General features: G+C 36.8%; 1 protein-coding gene across 1 annotated transcript in view; it reads left to right on the forward strand.

The window, feature by feature from the left end:
• The first annotated feature begins 2,773 nt into the window (after positions 1-2,773).
• Sccpdh (saccharopine dehydrogenase (putative)) overlaps positions 2,774-26,730 on the forward strand; it is a 39,726-nt gene continuing 15,769 nt past the window's right edge. The window contains exons 1-5 of the mRNA XM_027928540.2: positions 2,774-3,061; positions 5,208-5,320; positions 15,587-15,667; positions 17,608-17,737; positions 20,498-20,547. Of these exons, the coding sequence (XP_027784341.1) occupies positions 2,872-3,061; positions 5,208-5,320; positions 15,587-15,667; positions 17,608-17,737; positions 20,498-20,547 (564 nt within the window). The 5' untranslated portion in view covers positions 2,774-2,871. The remainder of the gene's footprint in view (positions 3,062-5,207; positions 5,321-15,586; positions 15,668-17,607; positions 17,738-20,497; positions 20,548-26,730) is intronic.

Consider the following 26,730-nt stretch of genomic DNA (forward strand, 5'->3'; position numbering starts at 1 on the left):
TACTGGATATGTTATTGAACATGTGCACAAGGAGAAATGTAAACAAATTTTATTGTACCATTCTTTGTGCTATATGAATGCACTGTTATCATGTGTATATTATACCCTCTCTCTGTATACATACCACAGTATAATGTTTTTGCTCTGAACTATTAGGGAGTAAGTTAAAAACATCATGACCAAACAGAAAATCTGCAGAAGAATTAGTATTTATAACATATTCAAAATATGCAAAAATGTATTATCATGTTTAGAAATACACACATGTATGGCAGAAATAAAAAGATAGTGGCTAAGGTTGTGGCTCAGTGGTAGAGCGCTCGCCTAGCATGCACAAGGCACTTGGTTCCATCCTCAGCACCACAAAAATGTAAAATGAAGATATTTTGTCCACCTAAAACTAAGAAATAAACATTAAAAAATAAAGAAAGATTGGAATATGAATGATCAACAACAAATTTGGGCAAGTGGGCTTCCTGGGGGATAAGGAAGGAAATGTGTTCAAGGATGGGCATCCGAAAGCTTATCAGCAATATTTTTAAGCTATGTCTTGGGTATATATTTGTGGGTTTTTTTGTTTGTTTTACCTTTTTTGTTTGACTAATAAATTTCATAATTAAAAAAACATATATTCCTAATTTAATGAAAAATTTTAAAATTAGGAATAGATGCTGCGTTTTATCTAATGCCTTGTCAATATTTATTAAAATATCATTTTATTTCAAAATCTGGCTCTGTTTTCTAGTATAGTATATAAGATATGCATAATGTTTTTTGAACAAATGAATATCTATCCCTCTCTCAATTCTTCTATATCTAAGTCCAATTAATTCCAAGTTCTTCTCTGAATACTTCACCCTTCAATAAACAATATTACCACACATGCAAGAGTCCTTGGCATAATATTGGGTACTACCAACAGAGTACAGCCTGAGACAAGGGTTTCCTATCATTTCTTCCATCTCAGAGTTAGTTCCTCTCTTCATTTGCTACATGTACTTCAATGTAGCTATTTAACTCCCTCTGAGGAAGAGCAATGACCTTGTCTTATTAATCATTATCTTCCTTGGGTCTACTTCAGAGTCTAACACATAGTAGAGTCCCTGGAAATACTTGTTGAATGGCATTAAATGAGATGACTTATTTACACATATCCAGTACAAATGCACACCAATTATTTTTAGACTGCCAAGAGAGTAGTTGTGCACACCTGAAATCTCAGCTACTAGGGAGGCCAAGGAAGAAGAATGGCAAGTTCCAGGGCAGCCTATAGGCTGGACTGGGTAATGTACCTTAGTGGTAGAACACCTTTGGGTTCCATCCCTAGTACCAAGATAAAATAATAAATTTAGGGATGGGGATGTGGCTCAAGCGGTAACGCACTCGCCTGGCATTGGGGGGCGCTGGGTTTGATCCTCAGCACCACATAAAAATAAAATAAAGATGTTGTGTCCACCAAAAACTGAAAAATAAATATTAAAATAATAATAATAAATTTAAAAATTTAGAATGGTTTTATATTTACAGTGTGCTATAGTTTGGATGCTGAATATCCTACAAAGGCCCATGTGTTAAAAGTTTGGTCCCCAGGGTAGCACTATTGGGAGGTGGCAGGAACTTTAGTAGGTGGGGCCTAATGGGAAGTTCTTAGGTCATTGGTGGAGGCTGGCCTCAAAAGGGGTTATGAGACTGTAGCTCCTTCCTCTTTTGTTTCCTGGCCATGGGCAGTTCCCTCCCCAGTAACTCCCACCATTGACATCAACACACCCACTAGCGGTCCAAAGAATGCATCCACCTGATCTTTGCCTGCAACCACCAAAACTGTGAACCCAAATGAACCTTTTCTAAGTATGTCAGATATTTCATGATAACAATGGAAGGCTGACTAACACAGAATAAAAAAAGGCAAAAAAACCCCTGAAGTTCAAATTTATCAGTGCTTATCTGGGCAAAAATAAACAACAAAAAAACAAAACACAAACCCACCCAACAATGAATTGGGCAGCCTCAGAAACAAAATTGGTTCTAAAAGCCCAGAGGTGCAATACAGTCCGGCAGTATTTATGGAAAGAAAATGGAAATGAGGCAAACCCACAACTTAATTGGTTAACTGCCTGCCTAACATCCATCAAACTCTGAGGTAACCCACTGAAACTCTTTGGGTACACTCCCAAGTTAGCTTCCTTAGCAGGAATGACTTCATATTGGTTTGGTCTGTCGGACCCAGTACAGAAACCTAATCCAAATCGGCGGCTCTTTCAAGTTTTATTTTACAACAGAAAAGTTGAAGAGATAATATCTTGCATTCTTTATACCCCCACCAGCGTTCCCCCTGTTATTAATTTGCTTCGCAGACAGCCCTTGGCCAATGTGCTGTCAAAGCTTACACGTTCTTGTCGTGGGCAATGCCCTCCATTCACGAGCGTTTCTCGTACTCTTTTTATGCAACAACCCCCCTGGGGCAAGAGAATAACCCGCCGCCGCCGCCCCCAGCCTCCGAGAAGATTAGAGGCAGCGTCTCGAGCGGTCAGAGCCCAGCTGCACAAACGACCCGACGCAGCCATGGACCACCGTCCACTCCCGTCAGCCCCAGAAGACCAGCCTTCGTCAGAGCCGCACCTGGAGGCAGTCGAACGATGGCGGGAAGTGGCTCCGCTGCTGTGGACCTGGCTCGAGGCGGAGTGGGCGTGTCCATGGGTGTGGCCCGCGCGCATCTGGCAGGAAGAGCAACGCGCTGGCGACTGCGGCGGCGGCGGCGGCGGCGGCGGCCACGACCGCGGCGGTTGCTGCGCCCGGTACTGGAGTCGTAGCTTGAGGCGCAGGCGCGGTGGACTCAGCCCGCCCCGGGCCTCGGCTTGCTGTGGACTCGTCATGGCGACTGAGCAAAGGCCTTTCCACCTGGTGGTGTTCGGCGCCTCTGGCTTCACCGGCCAGTTCGTGACCGAGGAGGTAGCCCGGGAGCAGGTGGCCCGGGATCGGAGCTCCCCCCTGCCGTGGGCGGTGGCGGGCCGCTCCCGGGAGAAGCTGCAGCGAGTGCTGGAGAAGGCTGCACTGAAGCTGGGTAAAGGGAAGAGATGGGACCGGGCTGCGCGGACCCCGGGTTTGACCTCACCTCAAAGCTTCCCGAAGGCCGGCGGAGGACTTAAAGTCGTCCGAACCGAGCTTTTCTCCAGGGATGCTCCCTGCATCTCCCCCCAAGCCCTGCTCGAGAACTGAAGGGAGAGAGGAATGTTTCTTATATTGTCCTGGCTTTCTGTCACCCCTAAATTAAAGAACAATTTAAAATTTTCTTTCCCCACCACTTCTGGATCTCTTCCATGGTTTGGTGAATCCCACCGTTAAAGAGTCAAGAACTTTAGTTGTTCCTTACTCTGCTTCACCCCATCTTGGTACTTGGTGGGTCTGAGGTTTCTTGATACCTATAGGTAGATAGGGCATTGATTTCTTTGAGATTGATTTTTCTACTCATCTGCTTTGTGTCTTCTGGATGGGAAAGAAAGTTAAGAATTTTACTGATATGATTGTTGTGTTTCTATTTTTTATTATTTTATTTTGGCTCTGTGCATGATCTCCCTTTGTGTTACTGAGCTACATCCACAATCCCTTATTTTTATTTTTTGTGCTTTTGATTGTTTAGTGGTTTGGTTTGGTACTGGAGATTGAACTCAGGAGTGTTTTACCATTGAACTACATCCTCAGTCCTTTTTGTTTATTTATTTATTTAGTTTTGAAACAGGGTCTCATTAAGTTGCTGCTGTTTTTTAATTTATTTTTTGTTTGTAAGAATTGTCCAGCAATCTTATTCTTCTCTAAAAATTTTGCATTTGGGGGTTTGAGGTGGTGGCTCAGAGGCAGAGTGCTTGTCTGGAGTGTGAGGCACTGGGTTTGATCCTCAGCACCACATAAAATGAATAAAAATAAAGGTATTGTGTTCACCTACAACTAAAAAACCATTTTTTTTGTTCTTTTGATTTGGACATTTACTTATTCTTTCAGCCCATTTAATATATATTATTGAGTGATCTTTCCCATGCTAGGTCCTGTCCAGGTGCTGTGGAGACTTGGTGGAGAGACCAGACAGACAGTCAGATCCTGCCTTCCTATTTGGGGGAGACACCTAACTTAGGACTTGATAGCCTTGAAATTTGGCTATTAATTCTCTAGACTCACCTTATTCAGAGAAGTAGCACTTGTAGCATTCTGGATATACCACATTCTTTCCGTTTGATCATATAATTCCACAAGGAACATGCTTTTAAGTAGGAATATAGAATATTTTGGTCATGGTTATATACAGAAGATAGAGAGTAGGTTAGATTCTCCTACAATTGTTAGTTGTTGCCAGTGTCAACACACAGATCTTGAGCAAACAGCTTTTGGGCTTTATTATTTCAAAATTCTAATAATTTCACTATTTTTTTTTAAAGAGAGAGAGAGAGAGAATTTTTTAATATTTATTTTTTTTAGTTTTCGGCAGACACAACATCTTTGTTTGTATGTGGTACTGAGGATCGAACCGGGCCGCACGCATGCCAGGCAAGCGCGCTACCTTTTGAGCCACATCCCCAGCCCATAATTTCACTATTAAAATATTTTCTTCCATTTCTTTTTCCTGCTCAACATGATGATGCAGGTACAGCCTAGCTTACCATTTAGAATGCCCAAATCAATTTATCCTGGGGAATTCACCTAGACCTGTCAAAATCTGCATTGCTTTTATTGGATCAGCTAATTCCAGTTATTTTATTTTTATGAATCTGGGTGATTTTATATAGATTGGATTTTTAAAAAAGTAGACTCAGAGTCCTCTTTTGTTCTCATAGTGTTGATCTTGACAGGCTTCTCCCACTCCCTGTAATTGATCATATATAATTGTTTAGTAGTTGATGGGAAACTATAATATAAATTTATTGGTGGAGAAAGTCATCTAGTTAGCATCCAAATTTGATTGTAAAATTGCCATGTTACACAGAGTTTTCATTTATACATTGCTGTGTTAGATGCTGTGTTAGATCCTTAGTATTAACCCTGCTTTCCTAATAGCCTTTTCCGTTTTAAATTATCTGATTGAAAACAATTTTATCTTTAGTTTGAGAAGGAGATTTAGCTTTCATCATATTAGTATATTTAGCAAATTTGCTATTAATATAAAAAAAATCTAAAATTATACTAGGAAGTGCTTTAAATGATTTGTTTTTTTATTTTAGGAAGACCGACACTGCCATCTGAAGTTGGAGTAATAATTTGTGATATCACTAACCCAGCCTCACTGGATGAAATGGCTAAACAGGCAACAGTTGTCCTCAATTGCGTAGGACCTGTAAGTAATCAACCCTTCTTTGTTTTGGAACAAATAATCCATTCATTTCCAGCAAAAGCTGGTATTTTATATTCCAGAGGAACATAAGGTCAGAGGACAGAAGAACTGGTCAAGGTCTTAACAATCTATGGGGAGTGTTCTTGTGAGGAGCAGATGGACCTGACTTGAACACTGTGAGAGAGGGAGTGACAGGCTTTCAGTGGTATATACTCAGGGAGTGTATACCACTTTGTTATTGGTTACAGCTGTGTTGGCCAGACCCCCCACACGCTTTTTATAATATGTATATATTTTTAGTTGTAGTTGGAAACAATAACTTTATTTTATTTATTTTATGTGGTGCTGAGGATCGAACCCAGCACTTCGCACGTGCTAGGTAAGTGCTCTACCACTGAGCCACAACCCCGGCCCCTCCCCACTTTTTTTTTTTTTTTTTACTGTATGCCCCTTCAGTAAATGTGAGTTTGTATCCCCAACTTTATTTACATATTATTATATTCTTATATTATAGAAATATATGAGTTAAAAACATACAAAAGAAACTGGGCGTGGTGATGCATGCCTATAATCCCAGTGGTGCAGGGGGCTAAGATGGGCGGATTGTGAGTTCAAAGCCAGCTTCAGTAAAAGCGAGGCACTAAGACCTTGTTCTAAATAAAATACAAAATAAGGCTGGGGATGTGTCTCAGGCATCAAGTGCATCCGAGTTTATTTATTTCTTTTTTTAATTGATTTTTTAAATAAATGACAGCAGAATGCATTATAATTCATACTACACATATAGAGAACAATTTTCATATCTCTGGTTGTATATAAAGTATGTTCACACCAATTCGTGTCTTCATACTTGTACTTTGGATAATGATGTCTGTCACATTCCACCATCATTGCTAACCCCCTGCCCCCACCCTTTCCCTCCCACCTCTCCTATTCTCCCCCTCCCTACCCACTATGAATCAGTCTCCTTTTATCAGAGAAAACATTCCGCATTTGGTTTTTTGGGATTGGCTAACATCACTTAGCATTATCTTCTCCAGCTCCATCCATTTACCTGCAAATGCCATGATTTTATTCTCTTTTATTACTGAGTAACATTCCCTTGTGTATATATGCCACATTTTTTTGTCCATTCATCTACTGAAGGGCATCTAGGTTGGTTCTACAGTTTAGCTATTGTGAATTGTGCTGCTATAAACGTTGATGTGGCTGTGTCCCTTTAGTATGCTGTTTTTTAAGTCCTTTAGGTATAGACTGAGAGGGATAGCTGGGTCAAATGGTGGTTCTATTACCAGTTTTCCAAGAAATCTCCATTCTGCTTTCCATATTGGCTGCATCAATTTGCAGTCCCACCAGCAATGTATGAGTGTACCTTTTTCCCCACATCCTCACCAACACTTACTGTTGTTTGTTTTCATAATAGCTGCCATTCTGACAGGAGTGAGATGAAATCTTAAGAGTAGTTTTGATTTGCATTTCTCTAATTGCTAGAGATAATGAACATTTTTTTCATAATATTTGTTGATTGATTGTATATCCTCTTCTGAGAAGTGTCTGTTCAGGTCTTTGGCCCATTTATTGATTGGATTTTTTTTTTTTTTTTTTTGGTGTTTAGCTTTGGAGTTCTTTATATACCCTAGAGATTAGTGCTGTATATGATGTGTGAGGGGTAAAAATTTGCTCCCAAGATATAGGCTCTATTCACCTCACAGATTGTTTCTTTTACTGAGAAGAAACTTTTTAGTTTGCATCCATACCATTTATTGATTCTTGATTTTTTAAAAAATATTTTTATTAGTTGTTGACGAACCTTTATTTTATTTATTTATATGTGGTGCTGAGAATTGAGCCCAGTGCCTCACACATGCCAGGCAGGTGCTCTACCATTGAGCCACAACTCCAGCCCCTTGATTTTTTTTTTTTTAAGAGAGAGAGAGAGAAGAGAGAAAATTTTAATATTTAGTTTTTAGTTTTCGGCGGACACAACATCTTTGTTTGTATGTGGTGCTGAGGATCGAACCAGGGCCGCACGCATGCCAGGTGAGCGCGCTACCTCTTGAGCCACATCCCCAGTCCAGCCCCTTGATTCTTGATTTTAATTTTTCCGCTATAGGAGTCTTATTAAGGAAGTTGGGGCCTAGTTTGACATGATGAAGATTAGGTCCTACTTTTTCTTCTATTAGGTGCAGAGTCTCTTGTTTAATTCCTAGGTCCTTGATCCACTTTGAGTTGAGTTTTGTGCATGGTGAGAGATAGGGGTTTAATTTCATTTTGTTGCATATGGATTTCCAGTTTTCCCAGCACCATTGGTTAAAGAGGCTATCTTTTCCCCAATGTATGTTTTTGGCACCTTTGTCTAATATAAGATCATTTTAATTTTGTGGGTTAGTCTCTGTGTCCTCTATTCTATACCATTGGTCTACCAGTCTATTTTGGTGCCAATACCAGGCTGTTTTTGTTACTATTGCTCTGTAGCATAGTTTAAGGTCTGGTATAGTGATGTCACCTGCTTCACTCTTCCTGCTAAGGTTGGTTCAACATACAGAAATCAATAAATGTAATTCATCACATCAATAGACTTTAAGAATCATATGATCGTCTCAATAGATGCAGAAAAATTATTTGACAAAATACAGCATCACTTCATGTTCAAAACACTATAAAAACTAGGGATAACAGGAACATCTCAACATTGTAAAAGCTACCTATGCTAAGCTCCAGGCCAACATCTTTCTAAATGGAGAAAAATTGAAAGCCTTCCCCCTAAAAACTGGACCAAGACAGGGATGCCCTCTTTCATCACTTCTGTTTAACTAGTTCTTGAAACACTGGCCAGAGCAATTAGACAGAAAAAGAAATTAAAGGGATATATATAGAAAAGAAAAACTTAAATTAGCACTGTTTGTTGACAATATAATTCTATACCTATAAGACCCAAAAAGTTCCACCAGAAAACTTCTAGAACTGGTAGTAAATGAATTTAGCAAAGTAGCAGGATATAAAATCAACACCCATAAATCAAAGGCATTTCTGTATATCAGTGGCAAATTCTCGGAAAGGGAAATGAGGAAAATTGCCCCATTTACAATAGCCTCGAAAAAAATAAAATACTTGGGAATCAACTTAACGAAAGAGGTGAAAGACATCTACAATGAAAACTACGGAACCCTAAAGAAAGAAAGAAGACCTTAGAAAATGGAAAGATCTACCTTGTTCTTGGATAGCAGAATTAATATTGTAAAAATGACCATACTACCAAAAGCACTATACAGATTTAGCAATTCCGATTAAAATCCCAATGGCATTTCTTATAGAAATAGAAAAAGCAATCATGAAATTCATCTGGAAAAATAAGAGACCCAGAATAGCTAATGCCTCTGAGTTTAATACCTGGTACCAAAAAAAAAAAAAAAAAAAAAAAAAAGAGAGAGAAACTAAAAAAAGGAGTCATTTATTTATTCAGAAATATTTATTGAATACTTAATGTATATAAAATGCACTATGTTAGGCAACTGGTATACAATGGTGAACAAAATCTTTTGTGGAACTAAAATTTTTGTGGTGCAGACAGAAAAATAAGATTATAATAGTGGACTGGGTATGATAATACATGCCTGTAAACCCAGCAACTCAGAAGGTTGAAGTGGAAAAATCCCAAATTTGAGCCAATCTGGCAACTTAGCAAGACCCTGTCTCAATATAAAAAATTAAAAGGACTCGGGATTGTAATTCAGTGGTAAAATGCCCCTGGGTTCAATCCCTAGTACAAAAAAATTATAATAGTAGGTAGTGTGGTAAGTGTTTTGAGGAAGAATGAAGCAAGGAGATAAAGAGAATGGCCCATCAGTTTCTTTTAGATGGATGATCAGGGAAGGTCTCTGAAAAATGACATTTGTGTAGAAATTGGAATGAAGTAAAAGGTTAAACTGTATTCAAGGAGAAGCATATTCTGGGGAGAGCAAATACAAAGGTCCTGAGATGAGTCTGTGTCTAGTAAGACTAAGGAATGTAAGAAAAGACATTGGCTGAGACCTCTGGAGCAAGGCAGAGAGGTGAAGGTGGATTGAAGTGTTGGGTCATGTAGAATCTTATAGCCCATGGTCAGGATTGGGAGTTTTCTCTAAGTATGACCAAGAGTCATTGAATGGTTGAAAGCAAGGATGTGATCTGATTTAATTTTGAAGTTCTTTTTCATCTGAGAGGAAAAATAAATAAGGGCCAATCAGTAGAATGGTCCAAGCACCAGGGTAGTAGTACAAGTGATAAGAAGTGCTTGGGTTCACAGTGTATTTTGAAAGGAGAACAGCTTGTGCTATTGTGCTAGATATGAAAGAGAGGCATCAAGAATGACATCTAGACTTCTGGCCTGTAACAAGGTAAATGATGATGACATTTATTGATTGATCTGAAGAAGCCATCACAATTGGCAAGCTATTTAAAAACTAAGCATTTAAACTATTACTACTTTTTTTTTTTTTTTGTACTGGGGATTGAATGCAGGGACGCTTTCTCACTGAGCTACATCCCCAGCTCTTTTTTAAGACAGGGTTTTGCTAAGTTGCCGAGGCAAGCCTTGAACTTGTCATCCTCCTGCTTCAGCCTCCCAAACTGCTGGGATTACAGGCATGTGCTACCACACCTGACACTATTAATAATTTAAAAAATTGAAATAAAAAAGGTTTTTTGTATTGTTATTAAATAAATATGCATTTGAAATATTCTTTAGTTTTATTTTTAACTAGTTTAGATTATGTCCATTAAGTCCATTGCTGTAATTACTCTGTAATATACACCTTCAACTAGCTCCCTTGATCTTCTTTCTTCACTTTTCTTGAAAAAACCCAACTTTGATTATTCTAATTCTCTAAATCTTTAGGTAAACATAAGTAACCCAATGTGGCTGGATAAAAACACATCCCATGTTGACTGGTCTTGTTTCAAATATATACTTAAAAGCATTTTGTGGGCCTCTGTTCCCCAGCAATTCTACATTTTCATGGCTGTTCTCTTTCCTACTCTATCAAGCAGTAGGTTTACAACTTCTCTTTCCTCATGCTTGGAGCATGTCTTCTTTCCCCCTCATTTTTATTTGATGACTGAATGTCTCTTTCTCTCTGTTTCATTCTTTCTCTCATTCTATTGTGAGAAAAGAAACTGACAGAACAGAATTTTGTCATCTTTATCCCACTAGATCTACCTACATACCTGTCTACCCACTTACCTGTATTGTACCCAAACTGCTGCTATCCCTATTGGGCACAGTATTCCAAGACTTTATAATTTTCTTGTCTTTATTGGATTACTTAGCAGATTTTCACGTGTATTGGATTATTTCTATCAGCATTTAAATATATAATTACAACTTTTATCTTGAAGAAAAAAAGTCCCATGATTCCATACCCTTCCAACTACTCCATTTTGTCATGTACTGTTTAAAGCAAAACTCCTTGACAGACTTTTCATTACTCACTACCTCCATTTTCTTGCTTCCTACTTTATTTTAAACTACTCTGTCAGGCTTTATCCTTCCTACTTGAGTGGGTAGAGAGTCCCATCCTGTCAAATCCGACCATCAGTTCCCAGTCTTCATCTTAAACCTCTTGGCATGAGCCAGTTGATCATTTCTTCCTTTCTTTACTTGGGTTTATGAGTTTTCACCTTCTTCTAGTTTTCCTCCTGTCCACCAGCTTTATCTGTCTTCTCTTTTGGACCTTTTTATCCTCCTCCCTCTAAATGCCTGAGGTCTTAGAGCTCAAATCTTAGAAACTCTTCTCTTCAGGTTTTGAGTAAACACACAGTAGGTTGCAATATGCTAAAAATGAATGAATGAATGAGGGTGCTGTTGTGGCCCCCTGTGTGTTGTAGAACTCTCCAGGCTTCTCATGATACCTGTTGCATCCTATATTTGATACTTGACCACTTAACATGTGCTATTCCCTCAGTCCATATATTAACTATTTTTTTAAAATATTTTTTTAGTTGTTGACAGACCTTTATTTTATTTATTTTTATGTGGTGCTGAGACTTGATCCCAGTTGCCTCACACATGCCAGGCAAGTGTACTACCACTGAGCCACAACACCAGCCCCCAAATATTAACTGTTAATAAAACTTTACTTTTTCTTTCTGTTTCTTATAAGAAAATAGCATGAATTAAAGTTCTTTTTTTAAGGAATGAACTCCAAGCAATGAATTTTCCTCTTAGAACTGCTTTCAATGTGTCCCACAGATTCCGATATGTTGTGTCTGTGTTTTCATTAATCTCTAAGAATTTTTTAATTTCCTCCTTGATGTCTTCTATAACCCATTGATCATTCAGTAACCTATTGTTCATTCTCCAAGTGATGTATGCTTTTTCCTTCCTTCTTTTATCGTTGATTTTCAGTTTCATTCCATTATGATCAGATAGGATGCATGGTATTATCTCTACTCCTTTATATTGTCTAAGAGTTGCCCTGTGACATAATATATGATCTATTTTTGAGAAGGATCCATGTGCTGCTGAGAAAAAAGTGTAACTGCTTGATGTTGGGTGGTATATTCTATATATGTCAATTAAGTCTAGGTTGTTAATTGTGTTATTGAGTTCTATAGTTTCCTTATTCAACTTTTGTTTGGAAGATCTGTCCAGTGGCGAGAGAGGTGTGTTGAAGTCTCCCATGATTATTGTATGGTGGTCTATTAGACTCTTGAACTTGAGAAGAGTTTGTTTGATGAACATAGCTGCACCATTGTTTGGGGCATATATATTTATGATTGTTATGTCTTGTTGGTGTATGGTTCCCTTAAGCAGTATGTAGTGTCCCTCTTTATCCCTTTTGATTAACTTTGGCTTGAAATCTATTTTATTTGATATGAGTATGGACACTCCTGCTTGTTTCCGAAGTCCATATGAGTGATATGATTTTTCCCAACCTTTCACCTTCAGCCTATGTATGTCTTTTCCTATCAAATGCGTCTCCTGTAGGCAGCATATTGTTGGGTCTTGTTTTGAGATCCATTCTACTAGCCTGTGTCTCTTAATTGGTGAGTTTAAGCCATTAACATTTAGGGTTATTATTGAGATATGGGTTGTTGTTCCAGCCATATTTGTTTATTTATGTTACTAAACATGGTTTGTTTTCCTCTTTGATTATCCCCCCCCCCCTTTACTGTCCTACCTCCCACTGTTGGTTTTCATTGTTATTTTCCATTTCCTCTTCCTGTAATGTTTTGCCAAGGATGTTTTGAAGAGATGGTTTTCTAGCTGCATATTCTTTTAACTTTTGTTTGTCGTGGAAGGTTTTAATTTCATCTTCCATCCTGAAGCTTAATTTCGCTGGATACACAATTCTTGGTTGGAACCCATTTTCAGGCGGGTGGACCAATGGTACAGAATAGAGGACACAGAAACCAATCCACAAAACTACAACTATCTTATATTCGATAAAGGGGCTAAAAGCATGCAATGGAGGAAGGATAGCATCTTCAACAAATGGTGCTGGGAAAACTGGAAATCCATATGCAACAAAATGAAACTGAATCCCTTTCTCTCACCATGCACAAAAGTTAATTCAAAATGGATCAAGGAGCTTGATATCAAATCAGAGACACGCCGTCTGATAGAAGAAAAAGTTGGCTACGATCTACATACTGTGGGGTCGGGCTCCAAATTCCTCAATAGGACACCCATAGCACAAAAGTTAATAACTAGAATCAACAAATGGGACTTACTCAAACTAAAAAGTTTTTTCTCAGCTAAAGAAACAATAAGAGAGGTAAATAGAGAGCCTACATCCTGGGAACAAATCTTTACTCCTCACACTTCAGACAGAGCCCTAATATCCAGAGTATACAAAGAACTCAAAAAATTAGACAATAAGAGATAACTAACAACCCAATCAACAAATGGGCCAAAGACCTGAATAGACACTTCTCAGAGGAGGACATACAATCAATCAACAAGTACATGAAAAAATGCTCACCATCTCTAGCAGTCAGAGAAATGCAAATCAAAACCACCCTAAGATACCATCTCACTCCAGTAAGATTGGCAGCCATTATGAAGTCAAACAACAACAAGTGCTGGCGAGGATGTGGGGAAAAGGGTACACTTGTTCATTGCTGGTGGGACTGCAAATTGGTGCAGCCAATTTGGAAAGCAGTATGGAGATTTCTTGGAAAGCTGGGAATGGAGCCACCATTTGACCCAGCTATTCCCCTTCTTGGTCTATTCCCTAAAGACCTAAAAAGAGCATGCTACAGGGACACTGCTACATCGATGTTCATAGCAGCTCAATTCACAATAGCAAGACTGTGGAACCAACCCAGATGCCCTTCAATAGACGAATGGATTAAAAAAATGTGGCATTTATACACAATGGAGTATTACTCTGCATTAAAAAATGACAAAATCATAGAATTTGCAGGGAAATGGATGGCACTAGAGCAGATTATGCTAAGTGAAGCTAGCCAATCCCTAAAAAACAAATGCCAAATATCTTCTTTGATATAAGGAGAGTAACTAAGAACAGAGTAGGGACGAAGAGCATGAGAAGAAGATTAACATTAAACAGAGATGAGAGGTGGGAGGGAAAGGGAGAGAAAAAGGAAATTGCATGGAAATGGAAGGAGACCCTCAGGGTTATACAAAAGAACATACAAGAGGAAATGAGGGGAGAGGGAAAAATAATACAAGGGGGAGAAATGAAGGTCAGTAGAGGGAGTAGAGAGAGAAGAGGGGTGGGGAGGGGAGGGGAGGGGGGATAGTAGAGGATAGGAAATGTAGCAGAATACAACAGACACTAGTATGGCAATATGTAAATCAATGGATGTGTAATTGATGTGATTCTGCAATCTGTATATGGGCTAAAAATGGGAGTTCATAACCCACTTGAAGAAAAGTGTGAAAGATGATATATCAAGAACTATGTAATGTTTTGAACAACCAACAATAAAAAAAAAAAATAAAATAAAATAAAATAAAATAAAAAAATAAAGTTCTTATATTTACCTCCATACTCAGAAGATCATTTTGTATACCTCCTGCAGAACTACTGGGTTAGAACATGGAACACTGGGAGCAGGATTATTGTAAGCTCGTTGGCTTCACAGTAAGAAATGTCAGCTGAGATCAAGGATTGTTATTCTTTCTCCACTTGCTCCATACAAACACAAGGCACTAAATAAAGCAAAATATAACAATATAATAAGATAGGGATAAGATTGTGGGAAGTCTCAGCCTTAGATTAACTGGTGGAGAAGTGGGCAAGGTATAACAAAATACGATGGAAGGAATGGATGGATTATAGCAAATAGGAAAATACATACTCTTTCTGTAAGGAACTGCTGCTATTTTTAAAAAGCTCATTAATGCTTCACTGCAGCTTTCCAGTACTTGTAGAGAATTGACTAGCTGGAAGACTGTGGCTCACTACTTGAGACTTAATAAGTGATGAGTCCTTAAGATCGAGCCTGGAGGAGTTGGGAGTCAGGCAGGTGTTTAGCAGAGGGAAAATGTTGTAAGTAGCAGAAGTAAACACGAGGTTTGAAGAACCAGCATGTAGGGAATTACAAAGAGTTTAGGATCGCTGGAAGTGGGAATTAAGGGGCTGTGGTGTTACATGATGAGATCTTTACAAAATGTTGAGAAGTTTGGACTTAAACTATATAATACAGACACTAGAGAGCTAGTGAGATTTGTTGGGGGCGGGGGGGTACTTGGGATTGAGCCCAGGGATTCTATGCCACTGAGATATATTCTTAGCCCTTTTTATTTTATTTCTTAATTTTGACACAGGTCTTGCTAAATTGCTGAGGCTGGCCTGAAACTTGAGATCCTCCTGACTCAGTTTCCAAAGGCAAGCGCCACTTCCTACATAACCACCGTGCACTTCAGTTACAAAGAATAGCTTCCTTTAGTTATAACTTTATATTTTCCTTTATTTGGGGTTTTCTTTTTCTGGCAAATCTTTATTCTTTAGGATTCAACTCAAGTAAATTACTTCCTGTCTAAAATATTCCATTTTAGAGAAATGGAATGTTTTAGAGAAGTTAAGACTTCAGTTAGAGGTGAGCATACATTCCTGTATAATTCATCATGCGTGTATTTATTTATACCAACAGTGGTGGTATAATACAGTTGTCTTATTTTCTCAATTTATTTTAGGCTCTTTTATTCACATTTGATTTGGGGATAACCAAGATTGTACTTTCAAAATTACATGTCCTTTGCTTCAGTGAAAGCTTGCCAAGTAAGAGTAACCTGTTTTTTTTTCTTTATTTCCCCAGTATCGATTTTATGGAGAACCTGTAGTAAAAGCATGTGTTGAAAATGGAACTAGCTGTATTGACATCTGTGGAGAACCTGAGGTATGTAAAATAAAAAAAAAAAGCAGAATTAAACACTTGTGATTTCCTGTTTAAGGCAGTAGAGAATATTTAGTGCAATTTTGTGGTTGTATTTTGAAGTCATTGATTCCTTTCTAGTATTTAAAGACAGTATTCCATTGATAGCTTAAAGGAGATCACTAATGGTAAGGTCTTAGCTTTAGTTTTCTTGAATTTTTTTCTTCTCCCTGACCACCTCAGTTATTTTATTTGTATATAGGATGTGCTGACTTTTTTTTTAATAGATAATGCTGTAAGCTGAGTTAATTAAAATAGTGTTCTATATGTGATTCTCAGAATCTTACTTTTTAAACTTCTTCATTAGCAATCCCTTTTTAAAATCAGGTACCTTTACAATGTTATAGAAAAATAAATGTAAAATCCCCTCAACCTAAAAATTATAAATGGGGGGCTAGAACTGTAGGTTAGTGGTAGAACATATGATTACCATCCAAGAGGCCCTTGTTTCAATCCTGAGTACCAAATGAATAAATAAAGATTCACATTTATTAAATACTTGCCATACACCCAACCCTATGCTAAAAATGTTAGGTATATTTTTCAAAATTTACCTGTAAAGTAGTTATCATCTTCATCTCTCTTTTATAGATAAAGAAGTTAAAGCTTGAAAGGTTAAATAACTTGCTCAGAGTCATACAACTCTGATGAACTAGGACTTAAGATTTACTTAACTACAAGAAGCCAAGTGTTAAACTGGCACTAAGCTGCACTACCATCTTTAAAATGGTAACTTCACATGTTCTGTAGTCTCTATTGATTATTGTCATTAATATGCCAATATAATCTATACTTAGAGATTATCAATTGGTAATATATATTTAAAAATACTAGGAAAGTATAAAATTGATTCAGAAAGAGGTAGGAAACATGAATTAAATAACAAAACAACAACAACAACAAAAACAATTCCTGTATTATTTAACATAACCCAGAGCATAGAAAATAGTGAAAAACTTCTGTTGACTTATAAGCTACCATAAAAGTAGTATCAAAACTTAATAGGGCTGGGGGCCACTCAGTCATAGAATGCTTGTCTAGCCATTTGTGAGATCTTGCTTTAAATTTAAACCCCAGCACTGCAAAACAAACAAACTAAAAAAACATAATAAAGGTTCAGAATATATAGAGAACTTTTACAAGTCAATAATGGGTTTACAAAGAACCCAGTTTAAAAATGGGCAGAGTGATGAGAAGAGATAGAAGAATTCTAAATGATTTATATAGCTACTATGCCCTCAGGACAAGTAAATAATTTTACAGTGGAGAAAGCCAGCAAACACCACCTTAGCTAGGTATTAGAGGTCAGTATCAACACTAGTAAATCATGTGGATAAGATGTAGCCTTGATACATCATGAGAATTACATCTTGCCCCTGTGGTCTTCTTCCAAAACCCATAACCCCTATTTAATTGTAAGAAAAGCAAGAGGTAAATTCCCTTAGAAAGCCATTCAGCAAAATATCTAACTAGTATTCATTGTTTGAGGCAATTTATACTATTAATCCTGACTTTATCATTGTTTCTTGTATTAATGTGTCGATATGTCACACTGCAACCCATTAATGTCTAATAATTATGTCTATTAAAAATAAAATTAAAAATTAATTAATGACATAAAAAACAAGGGAAGGGTTGAGAAACTGTCATAACCAATAGGAGCCCAAGGAGGCATGACAACTAAATGCAATGTGGCATCCAGGATGGGACCTTGGAATGGAAAAAAGATATTAGGTAACAACTAAGTAAATCTGAATTAAATATGAACTTTTAATGTGTTGCTACTGAGCCCCATATTGGTTAGCGTTTTTCAATATAATTTCTTTGTCTTTAAAGATAAATCATTTAATATTTATCTTAGTGTTTCTATAAACTGATTCAAATTCTTGTCCTGAATTTTTTAGTTTCTGGAACTAATGTATTTGAAGTATCATGAGAAAGCTGCTGAAAAAGGGGTTTATATCATTGGAAGCAGTGGCTTTGACTCCATTCCAGCAGATCTGGGAGTAATATATACCAGAAATCAAATGAACGGTAATTATTGATCAATAAGCAGTACTTGAATTTAACAACAGAAGAGCTTCAAGTTTATAATTATGATAAACTAAAATCTACTTTGGAAAAGAAAATAGCTATAAATGGGCAATATTAAAACACATGCTTTGTTTTTAATATAGCCACACTTTTAATAAAATACTTTGACACTATTATTGAGGCATGGTAGTAATTTAAGTGTTCAAAAATGAGGAATTGTCCAATGTCTCAATTTAGTTATTAGGTAACTAAAATGTAAAATGTCTGTTAAAATTTTTTTGGTAATTATGGTAAATTCAGTCTTGCCTGTGTATGACTTAATACAATTTACACATGCATTATAATTAAAAGATTTGGGGCTGGTGGTATAGAGTGGTAAAGTGGTAGAGTGCTTGACTAATGCAGTTAAGACCCTGGATTTAATTCCCAGCATTGAAAAACGTTTTGAAGTTTTAACCATCAAAGCTAAAACATTAAACATAGAGTTTGGTGTCTTTTAAATCCTGTTATAAACTGTTGACAATTATTTAAGACGAGAGAAAATTGTCAATATTAGAGTAATGTCATGCGTATTTTAAAGGTGTCTGCTGGGACACACGACTAATCTGGTCAGGGTGTCACTCCAGGAGAAGTGGGTTGGCACAAAATAATGACACAAAGACAGAGAAACACCTTTTTCTTTGGGTTCTGCGATGGCCTCTCTGACCCAGCTCCCACCAAGGAGGCAAGGTAGGCAAGAAAGAGAGGGAGCACCTCGAACCCAGGTTTTATTAATGGGGGGAGCTAATCCATGGAACATCCTATCCAAAAAAAGAGCAGAAGGGTAGAATTACAACAAACAGGTGGGTGTAATTCAACCCCATCAAGTGACACCCACTCCCAGAGCTGCAACTTTCTTATCCCAATGGAGGTAAAGTCCAGTTGCATTGCAGGGTGCGATACCAGTCCAGTACCTCTTTACTCAGGACTTAAAAGTGTGTGCGCAGTCCCCAACAGATGTCCATTTAGAAAATGACCTGAAACCAATAATTTTAGAGCTGTATAGACTGTTGTGGAACTTAAAATAGATGGAAAATGTTGCTATATAAAATTTTAATGAATACCCAGTGGGTTTTTATCAGGGATTGAACTCAGGGGCACTCAACCACTGAGCCACATCCTCAGCCCCATTTTTGTATTTTTATTTAGAGATAGGGTCTCACTGAGTTGCTTAGCACCTCACTTTTGCTGAGGCTGCCTTTGAACTTGCAACCTTACTGCTTCAGCCTCCCAAACCACTGGGATTACAGGCATGCACCAACATGCCTGCACCTATGTGGTCATTTTAAAAGAATGATAAGGCAAGGTCAGGACATTAAGGAAGCTACAGCCATCGAATTAGAAGATCAGAGGAGAAAAGCCCATTTCAGTGTACGATTTGGAATTTTAAAAATGCATGCCTTTTTTGATGTTGGATTTTTAGGAATTTAGGAATAGAATACTTTTTTTACATAATAAACATCAGAAAGAAATAGCAGTGTTGGAAATGTTGCTTAGCATACATGAGTCTTTGGGTTCGATCCCCAGCACTGCAAAAAAAAAAAACAGAAAAGAAAAAATAGAAATTTTCTTCATGATAATCTTATGTATTTGTTATTGAAGTCATTCCTAATTATATAATAGTTTTTATTATGAATAGGTGTTTTTTTTTCTTGTTAAGGGAGAAATAGATTCTAAAACCTAGAAGTAAGCATTTTCACAAGTACCTTTGCTGATTTTTGATAGGGTGGTGCCCATTTTATTACACATGCCACAGGTGTTTTGTGTTCTTTCTGTGGCTAGGGTTAGATCACAGAGCCAAATACCTTGCTACTTTCTGTTAGCAGCCCTCAGAAACATCTTCAGTGAGTTATACTTTTATGATCTCTTCTGGATTTTTGCTAGTGATCATGCTGAAATATTTATATGGCCATAGTTCTGTTCTGCTGTAACATCTTAAACATCTTTGTTGATAACGTATTTGTTACCTTGCTCAGTGTCCACTTTGAAAGGCCCAAATTAAAAAGTTTTCTCTTGGAATTAAAACCAGGAACTATTTCTTAAGGAATGGATATTTTTTATTTTGTCAAATTCTGAGAGTTAGCTATCCCATTTTGTATTGTTTTGGTTTTACATTAAACTCAAGAAACTCAAATATTAAATACTTAAACACTATACTTATGTATTATCTTCATCATTAATACAATTGATTTCTTCCCTTTTTTGGCTTTGGTTTTTAGTTTTTATATTTATTGTATATATATTTTATTTTAACAACCTTGTTTTAAATATTTTATAAGCCATCATAAATAGTGTTTTATTAGTTTTTGTAAACTTTTGTTATAAACCACTACTAATAAGCCCTTGAAAGCTATTATATTTAAATACAAAATAATTTCGATAGATCTGAGTTTGAGAACTGTGTGATGAGCCTTTCAGAATGAGTGAGTTGTTGCTTATCAGGGAAGTTTCTTAGCATTGTCACTGTAAATACTAGAAAAGATTTTGTCAGTACTAGCAGTTAGCTTTATGGTAAATAACCCTTTCTGACAGTTTACCCTATATTAACTGCTTCTTAATTGTGTGTATAATAACATCACAAAACTGATATCTGTATAGATTTTCTGATTATATAAGCTGTAGGCTTAGTTGGTCCTTAAGTGTGAATAGTTTATTACTTATCCTTGCCGAATAATTTAGATTTTGTTTGACTTTAGTTTCACCATTTTCCTATTATTTTAGGTACTTTGACTGCTGTGGAAAGTTTCCTTACTGTACATTCAGGACCTGAGGTTAGTTTTTCTGTTTTTCAAGTGTTTTTTTAAAGTTAATAGAGAAACTTACTAAGTACTGGGCCATTTGGCCATTCTTGAGTCAATAAATCAGAAACATTTTGGAAATGAATGATGTATGTCTCTTTAAAAAAAAGCTTTAGATTAATTAAATATTATATATACTTGTAATATTTACTCTGTGTCACTATGTTTAACTTTAAATAGTAAAGACTAAATTATTTTGACTTAAAATATATATTTTATTTATTTATTTGGTACCAGGAATTGAACCCAGGGGCACTTAATCACTGAGCCACATCTCTAGCCCTTTCTATATTTTATTTAGAGACAGGGTCTCACTGAGTTGCTTAGCACCTCACTAAGTTGCTGAGGCTTCCTTAGCTTCTTGAGCTGCTGGAATCACAGGCATGCACCATTGTGCCTGGCTAAAATATGTTTATTTTAAAAACACCTGTACAATTTATTAGAATGAGTCCAACATTAAAGCATTTTTCATTTATTGCTGTTGATCAAGACAACTATTAACTTAGTGCAAGTTAGTGTATTTTTATTAGATACTATTGTGACCATAAAGACATTTGAGGGACTGGGGCTGGGGCTCAGTGGTAAAGCATAAAGGGCTCACCTAGCACATCCGAGGTGCTGGGTTCAATCCTCAGCACCACAAAAAATAAATAAAGACATTGTGTCCAACTACAACTAAAAAAAAAGTTAAAAAAAAAAAAAGAAATTTGAGGTAAATCTAGTCCTACAAAATTTATAATCTATTTGGGAACAGAAGATAATTACATTTCTGGGAAAGGATTATAGTTTATGACAGTATTTTTATTACCAGTAGCACCTAACTCAATTCTAGGTTAGGCTTCATAAGTATTTGTTCTTTTTAAAATACATTTATTTAATAAAAATTGTGTAGTAGTACAAATATATATAGAAAGGCAAGGTAAAAATGACATATAGATGAATAAGATGCAAGCCCTGCATAGGTTATAATTTAGTTTGGGAGGAGATAGAAAGTGTTATTGAAGTGATGTGGTGAAATTCAGTAGGTTTCTGAGAATATAAAGTTCGTCTGGTTAGGGGCCAGAGATCAAGAACTTTCTGGAGAAGCTGGGTATGGGGGTTATGGACTGAATTTCAGGGGCTGGTGCTATGGAGATGTGAAGAAGAGGAAATGTATGTTGAGCATCCCTAATCTGAAAATTTGAAATCCAGAGTGCTTCAAAATCTGAAACTTTTTTTTTTTTCAACACAATGCCTTTATTTTTATGTGGTGCTGAGGATTGGAACCCGGGTCCCGCCTGTGCTAGGTGAACACTCTACCGCTGAGCCACAATCCCAGTCTCCCAAATCTGAAACTTTTGATCATGAACATGATACTCAAAAAGTTTGGATTTCAGAGCACTTCAGATTTTGAATATGGAATGCTATGTAAAATGAGTAAATAAATGAAGAAGAAAAAACTTGAAACACCTCTGGTCCCAAGCATGTGGGATAAGGGATACTAACTTGTAATAAGACAAAGGCACAAAGATGGAATGACCTGAAGCATGTTTAGATAAGAGTGATGATTCTGTTCATCTGAATTGTGGTTAAAACCATTAGCTTTAGAAACAAAGATTAAATGAAAATAAAGAGCTTTAGAAAATATGCTTATGTTTGTGTTTATCTGCTAGAATGTAAGAATAAAAGGAAGTGAGAGTGGGCCTGAGTAATTTGGGAATGCCTCATAGAGGCCTTACTGACATTAGCCTTGAAAAGTGAATAGCTTTTGGAAGGTCAGAGGCAGCAGTCTGAACAAAGGCCCAGAAACAAGAATGAGAAGGGCTTTAAAAACCCAACAAAACAAAAAGCCATTTATTGATTTGTATGACCAAATGTCTGCAAATATCTCACTGGGTCTCAGTGTTTAAGGATATTGTCCAAACTCTTTTTCTCTTCCTCTTTTTGTTTTTCTTTCTTTCTGGCTCCCCCCAGCATCCCCGGCCCCAGAGGCTTTCAAGCAGGCATGGAAGGTGCTGGCAGCCCTAAGTACATGTTGGTTCATGGTTTCCTAGGAAGAGCTACCAGAGTTTACATATCAAATCAAATGATAGAGAAACTTACTAAGTACTGGGCCATTTGGCCATTCTTGAGCCAATAAATCAGTGGAACCTGGGTCATGGAGTAATGGATTGCCCAGGTCTAGATCACCTGAAGCTGGTATGATAGGGTCAACCCCATTTAAACAGCACTAAACAGGTTCCAAATAGGAAAGAGAGTTGTACAAACAGAGGTGGGACAAGAGGCTGTAGGAAATTAGTGCAGGACTGACAAAAAGCAGATGGTTATTACAGGGAAATGGTGAGAAAATTGGTAGAGCTAGATAGAGGCTTTCTTTGAAAGAGCAGCAGGAGATGTCATTAGAAAAACCAGGTAGATCTAATGATGGTCTCTTCCCTTTACTAGAAGCAACAAAAGAACTTTTGAGTGGTTGGTTCTTACAGAATCAAGAATCTTTTCATCAAAATGTTAAGAGTACAGGTTTTGGAGCTGGATTCCCTGAGCTTAAATTCTGGCTCTGCCACTTATCAGTGATGTGATGAGCAGTTTATTTATTCTAATGTGCCTCATTTTGTTCATATATAAAATATAATTAGGGGACTGGGGTTGTGGCTCAGCAGTAGAGCACTCACCTCGCTTGTGTGGGGGCCCTGGGTTCCATCCTCAACACCACATAAAAATAAATAAAATAAAGGTATTGTGTCCAACTACAACTAAAAAATAAATATTAAAAAAAGATAATGAGTGTTTACTTCATATGGTACTATGAAGATTAAATTATTCAATGAATACCAATTAAAACCTGCTCTGCACTTAGTAATTACTCAATAAATATTTTGTTATTATTAATATAAGGAATTAAGTGAAGACAGAATAGTTGCAGCATATACATCATGGCAGTTTCCCTTTCTCATTTCCTTCAAAGTAAAATACAGAGCCTTGATTTCACAAAGATGGAACAGAGATATTTTTCCTTGATTCTGTTTAGTCCTTTGGCATTAGACAGACTATTATTCTCCTACCATCCCTTATCCAACATTTTACCCCTATTTTTACATAAGAAAATTGTTAATCATAGGCTATAACTAGGACATAGAGGACGACTCAAAGAAATGCAGAGAATTGAGGGGCTGGGATTGTGGCTCAGCAGTAGATCACTCATCTAGCACGTGTGAGGTTCGATCCTCAGTACCACATAAAAATAAAATAAATACAATAAAGATATTGTGTCCAGTTACAACTAAAAAATAGATATTTAAAAAAAGAATTGCAGAGGATTGAAATTATATATTGTAGGGCAGTGCTACCCACTAGATCTTCCCACAGTGATAGACATATTCCATATATGCCATATGGTGGCCAACATACTGGATAGTTTAGTCTAAAGTTATACTAGAACCCATCCCTGTTTTTACGTGGCTGAAAACTAAGAATGGTTTTTACATTTTCAAAGGAATGTCACAAAAAAACAAAGAAGAATATGCACCAGAAATCATATGTGATCTATAAAACCTAAAATATTTACAGCCCTTTACAGAAATGGTTTGAGAACCCCTGCTCTAGTATTTTAGTCTGTAATGCAGTTATACTAGAAATCAATAATGAGATCACAAGAAAACTCAGACCTTTTCTTAACTTGCCTAACTGACATCTCTGTTTGGACATTGGGTAGATATCTCAAAGTGTACTTGTCCACAATGGAACTTCTGTTTTCCCTTTCCATATGTGCTTTAACCCACAGCTTATTTGTAACTGTTAATGCCAAATGGTGGAGTGTTTGCTAACTGCTTTCTCTGAAACCCACATCCAGTCTGTCAGGAAATCCATTGAATTTACCTTGAAATACGTGAAAATCTTTTTTTTTTTTTTAACCCCTTCTCTTACTACCACCCTATTCTTGGTACTGCCTGTTCCCCTACAGTCTGTTCTCTACGCAACAGCCACAGTGACCTTTTTTTAAAAATAGGGTCTCACTATGTTGCCCAGGCTGGCCCACAGCTTTTGGGATCAAGTGATTCTCCATTCTCCTCCCCAGTTGGCTACATAGTGACCCTTTTAAATATAACCCAGACCATGTTACTCCTTCGAATTCTTTAGTGACTCCTTGTTACATTCAGTAGGAAAGCCAAAATCCTTACCATAGTGTGCATAGTTAGAAGTGATTTGGCTCTAGTGGCCTCTCTAGCCTTCTCTTCCAGTTTGCCCTTATTCATTCTTTTCCAGTTACGCTGACTTCTGTGCTTCTCTTGAACACACTAGCACACTTCTGCCTTAGGGCTTTGTATCAGTTGTTTTCTTTGCCTGCAAAGGGTTCTCCAAGATATTTGCATGACTCTCTCCTTTTTAATCTTATCTCAAATGTCATTCCATTAATGAATGTTCAGAGCTTATCCTGCCTACATTCCCAGCTTTTTTTTATCTGCTCTCCTTTTTCTCCTTTCTCATCCCCTGAATTCTACATATTTTCTGCCAATTTTATCATTCTCTCTAGAATGTGAACACTACAGAAGGATAAATCTTTCTGTTTAATTCATCAAGCACTTAGAACAGTGCTGAACACATAATAGCAGCTCAATAAGTGTTTGTTGAATGAATCGAGTGGACCAGAATAGTGTAACCTTGGTTCCAAAACCCTATAAGAGCAATTCTGCAATGTAAAAAAAAGTTAATCCATCTCATAGGAACTTAGAAGTAAACCTTTACCAAAATATTAGTGATTAAAACCAGTAATATGTAAAAAGAATAAACATTTTGACCAATTTGGTTTTAGAGCAGGAATGCAAAGTTTAACATTCTCTAATCTCTCCAATTCACCTCATTAACAAGCAAAAGGGGGGGAAATCACAAGATCATCTCAAAAGAGAAAAAGTATTTAGTAAAATATAGTATCCATTCATGATTAAAACTTAGAGCAAAACTAGGAGTAGAATGGAATATTTTTTTAAAAAAAAAGCAATAACAAATATGAAACCCAGTGTTTAACATTGAAAATTTTGCTTTGAGATCAGGAATAAAATATTGATGCCCACTATCCAGCCAGATCCTAGCCAGAGCAGTAAGGTAGGAAAACAGAAATTAATTGTATATAGACTAGAAGGGAAGAAAAAATACTGTTTTCTGCAGATGACATAATTGTGAATGTAGAAAATTAAAAAGGATATACAGGTAATATTTGAATGAATAAAAGAGTCTTATAAATTACTGGAAAAACTAATTTTCAAATAAAGTCATACTTTTAGGTATTAGGAGTAATAACTTCATATATGAAGTCTTAATATGAAGTCTTAATGTAACCTATAATAGTATCTTTTTAGGAATTTTTCCATTTTATCTGGGTTATCTAATTTGTTGGCATAAAATGATTTATTGCACTTATTGATTTATTGAACTCCCTAGTGCTTCTATTCATTTTTATAAAGTCAATATTCCTTTTATTTCTGATTTTAGTAGTTTGAGTGTCAATACCCATCCCCCCCTCTCTCTTTCTCTCTCTCTCTCTGTGTGTGTGTGTGTGTGTGTGTGTGTGTGTAGTCATTCTTTCTAAAATTTGTCAAATTTATCGATCTCTTCAAAGAGCCAACTTTTTGGTTTCATTGATTTCTACTCCAGTTTATTGTTTCTGGATATGAAACTAACATAAAAATCAATTATTTTCCTGTATGCTCGTTATAGCTAGAGAATGAAATTTTTAGCCTGACGTGGTGGTACACACTTGTAATCCCATCTACTTGGGAGGTTGAGGCAGGAAGGTTGCAAGCTCAGGGCCATCCTACACAACTTGGTGAGACCCTGCAAAATTAAAAAAAAAAAAAAGGTGGGGGGAGGGCTAGGAAAGTAGCCCAATTATAGAGTGCTCCTGAATTCTGTCCCTAGTCCTTAAAAAAAGAAAAAAATGATGGGACAATTCAGTATCTCTTTGGGAAAAGAAAAAGTTAAATTGGTTTGAGTTATGGACCTAAATGTGCAAGTCAACAATAAAGCTTTTAGACTATGACCTATTTCATGGCCTCACACCAGGAATGACATCTTAAAAGAGACACAGAGACATAATATAAGAAAAAATGATAAATTTATATAGATTTAAAATTAACAATGTTAATTTTTAAAAAAAGCACCATTAAGAAAGTGAAAAGGAAA

The sequence above is a fragment of the Marmota flaviventris genome, chromosome 12 (genome assembly GCF_047511675.1).
Source record: "Marmota flaviventris isolate mMarFla1 chromosome 12, mMarFla1.hap1, whole genome shotgun sequence".
In the NCBI taxonomy this organism is placed as follows: Eukaryota; Metazoa; Chordata; class Mammalia; order Rodentia; family Sciuridae; genus Marmota; species Marmota flaviventris.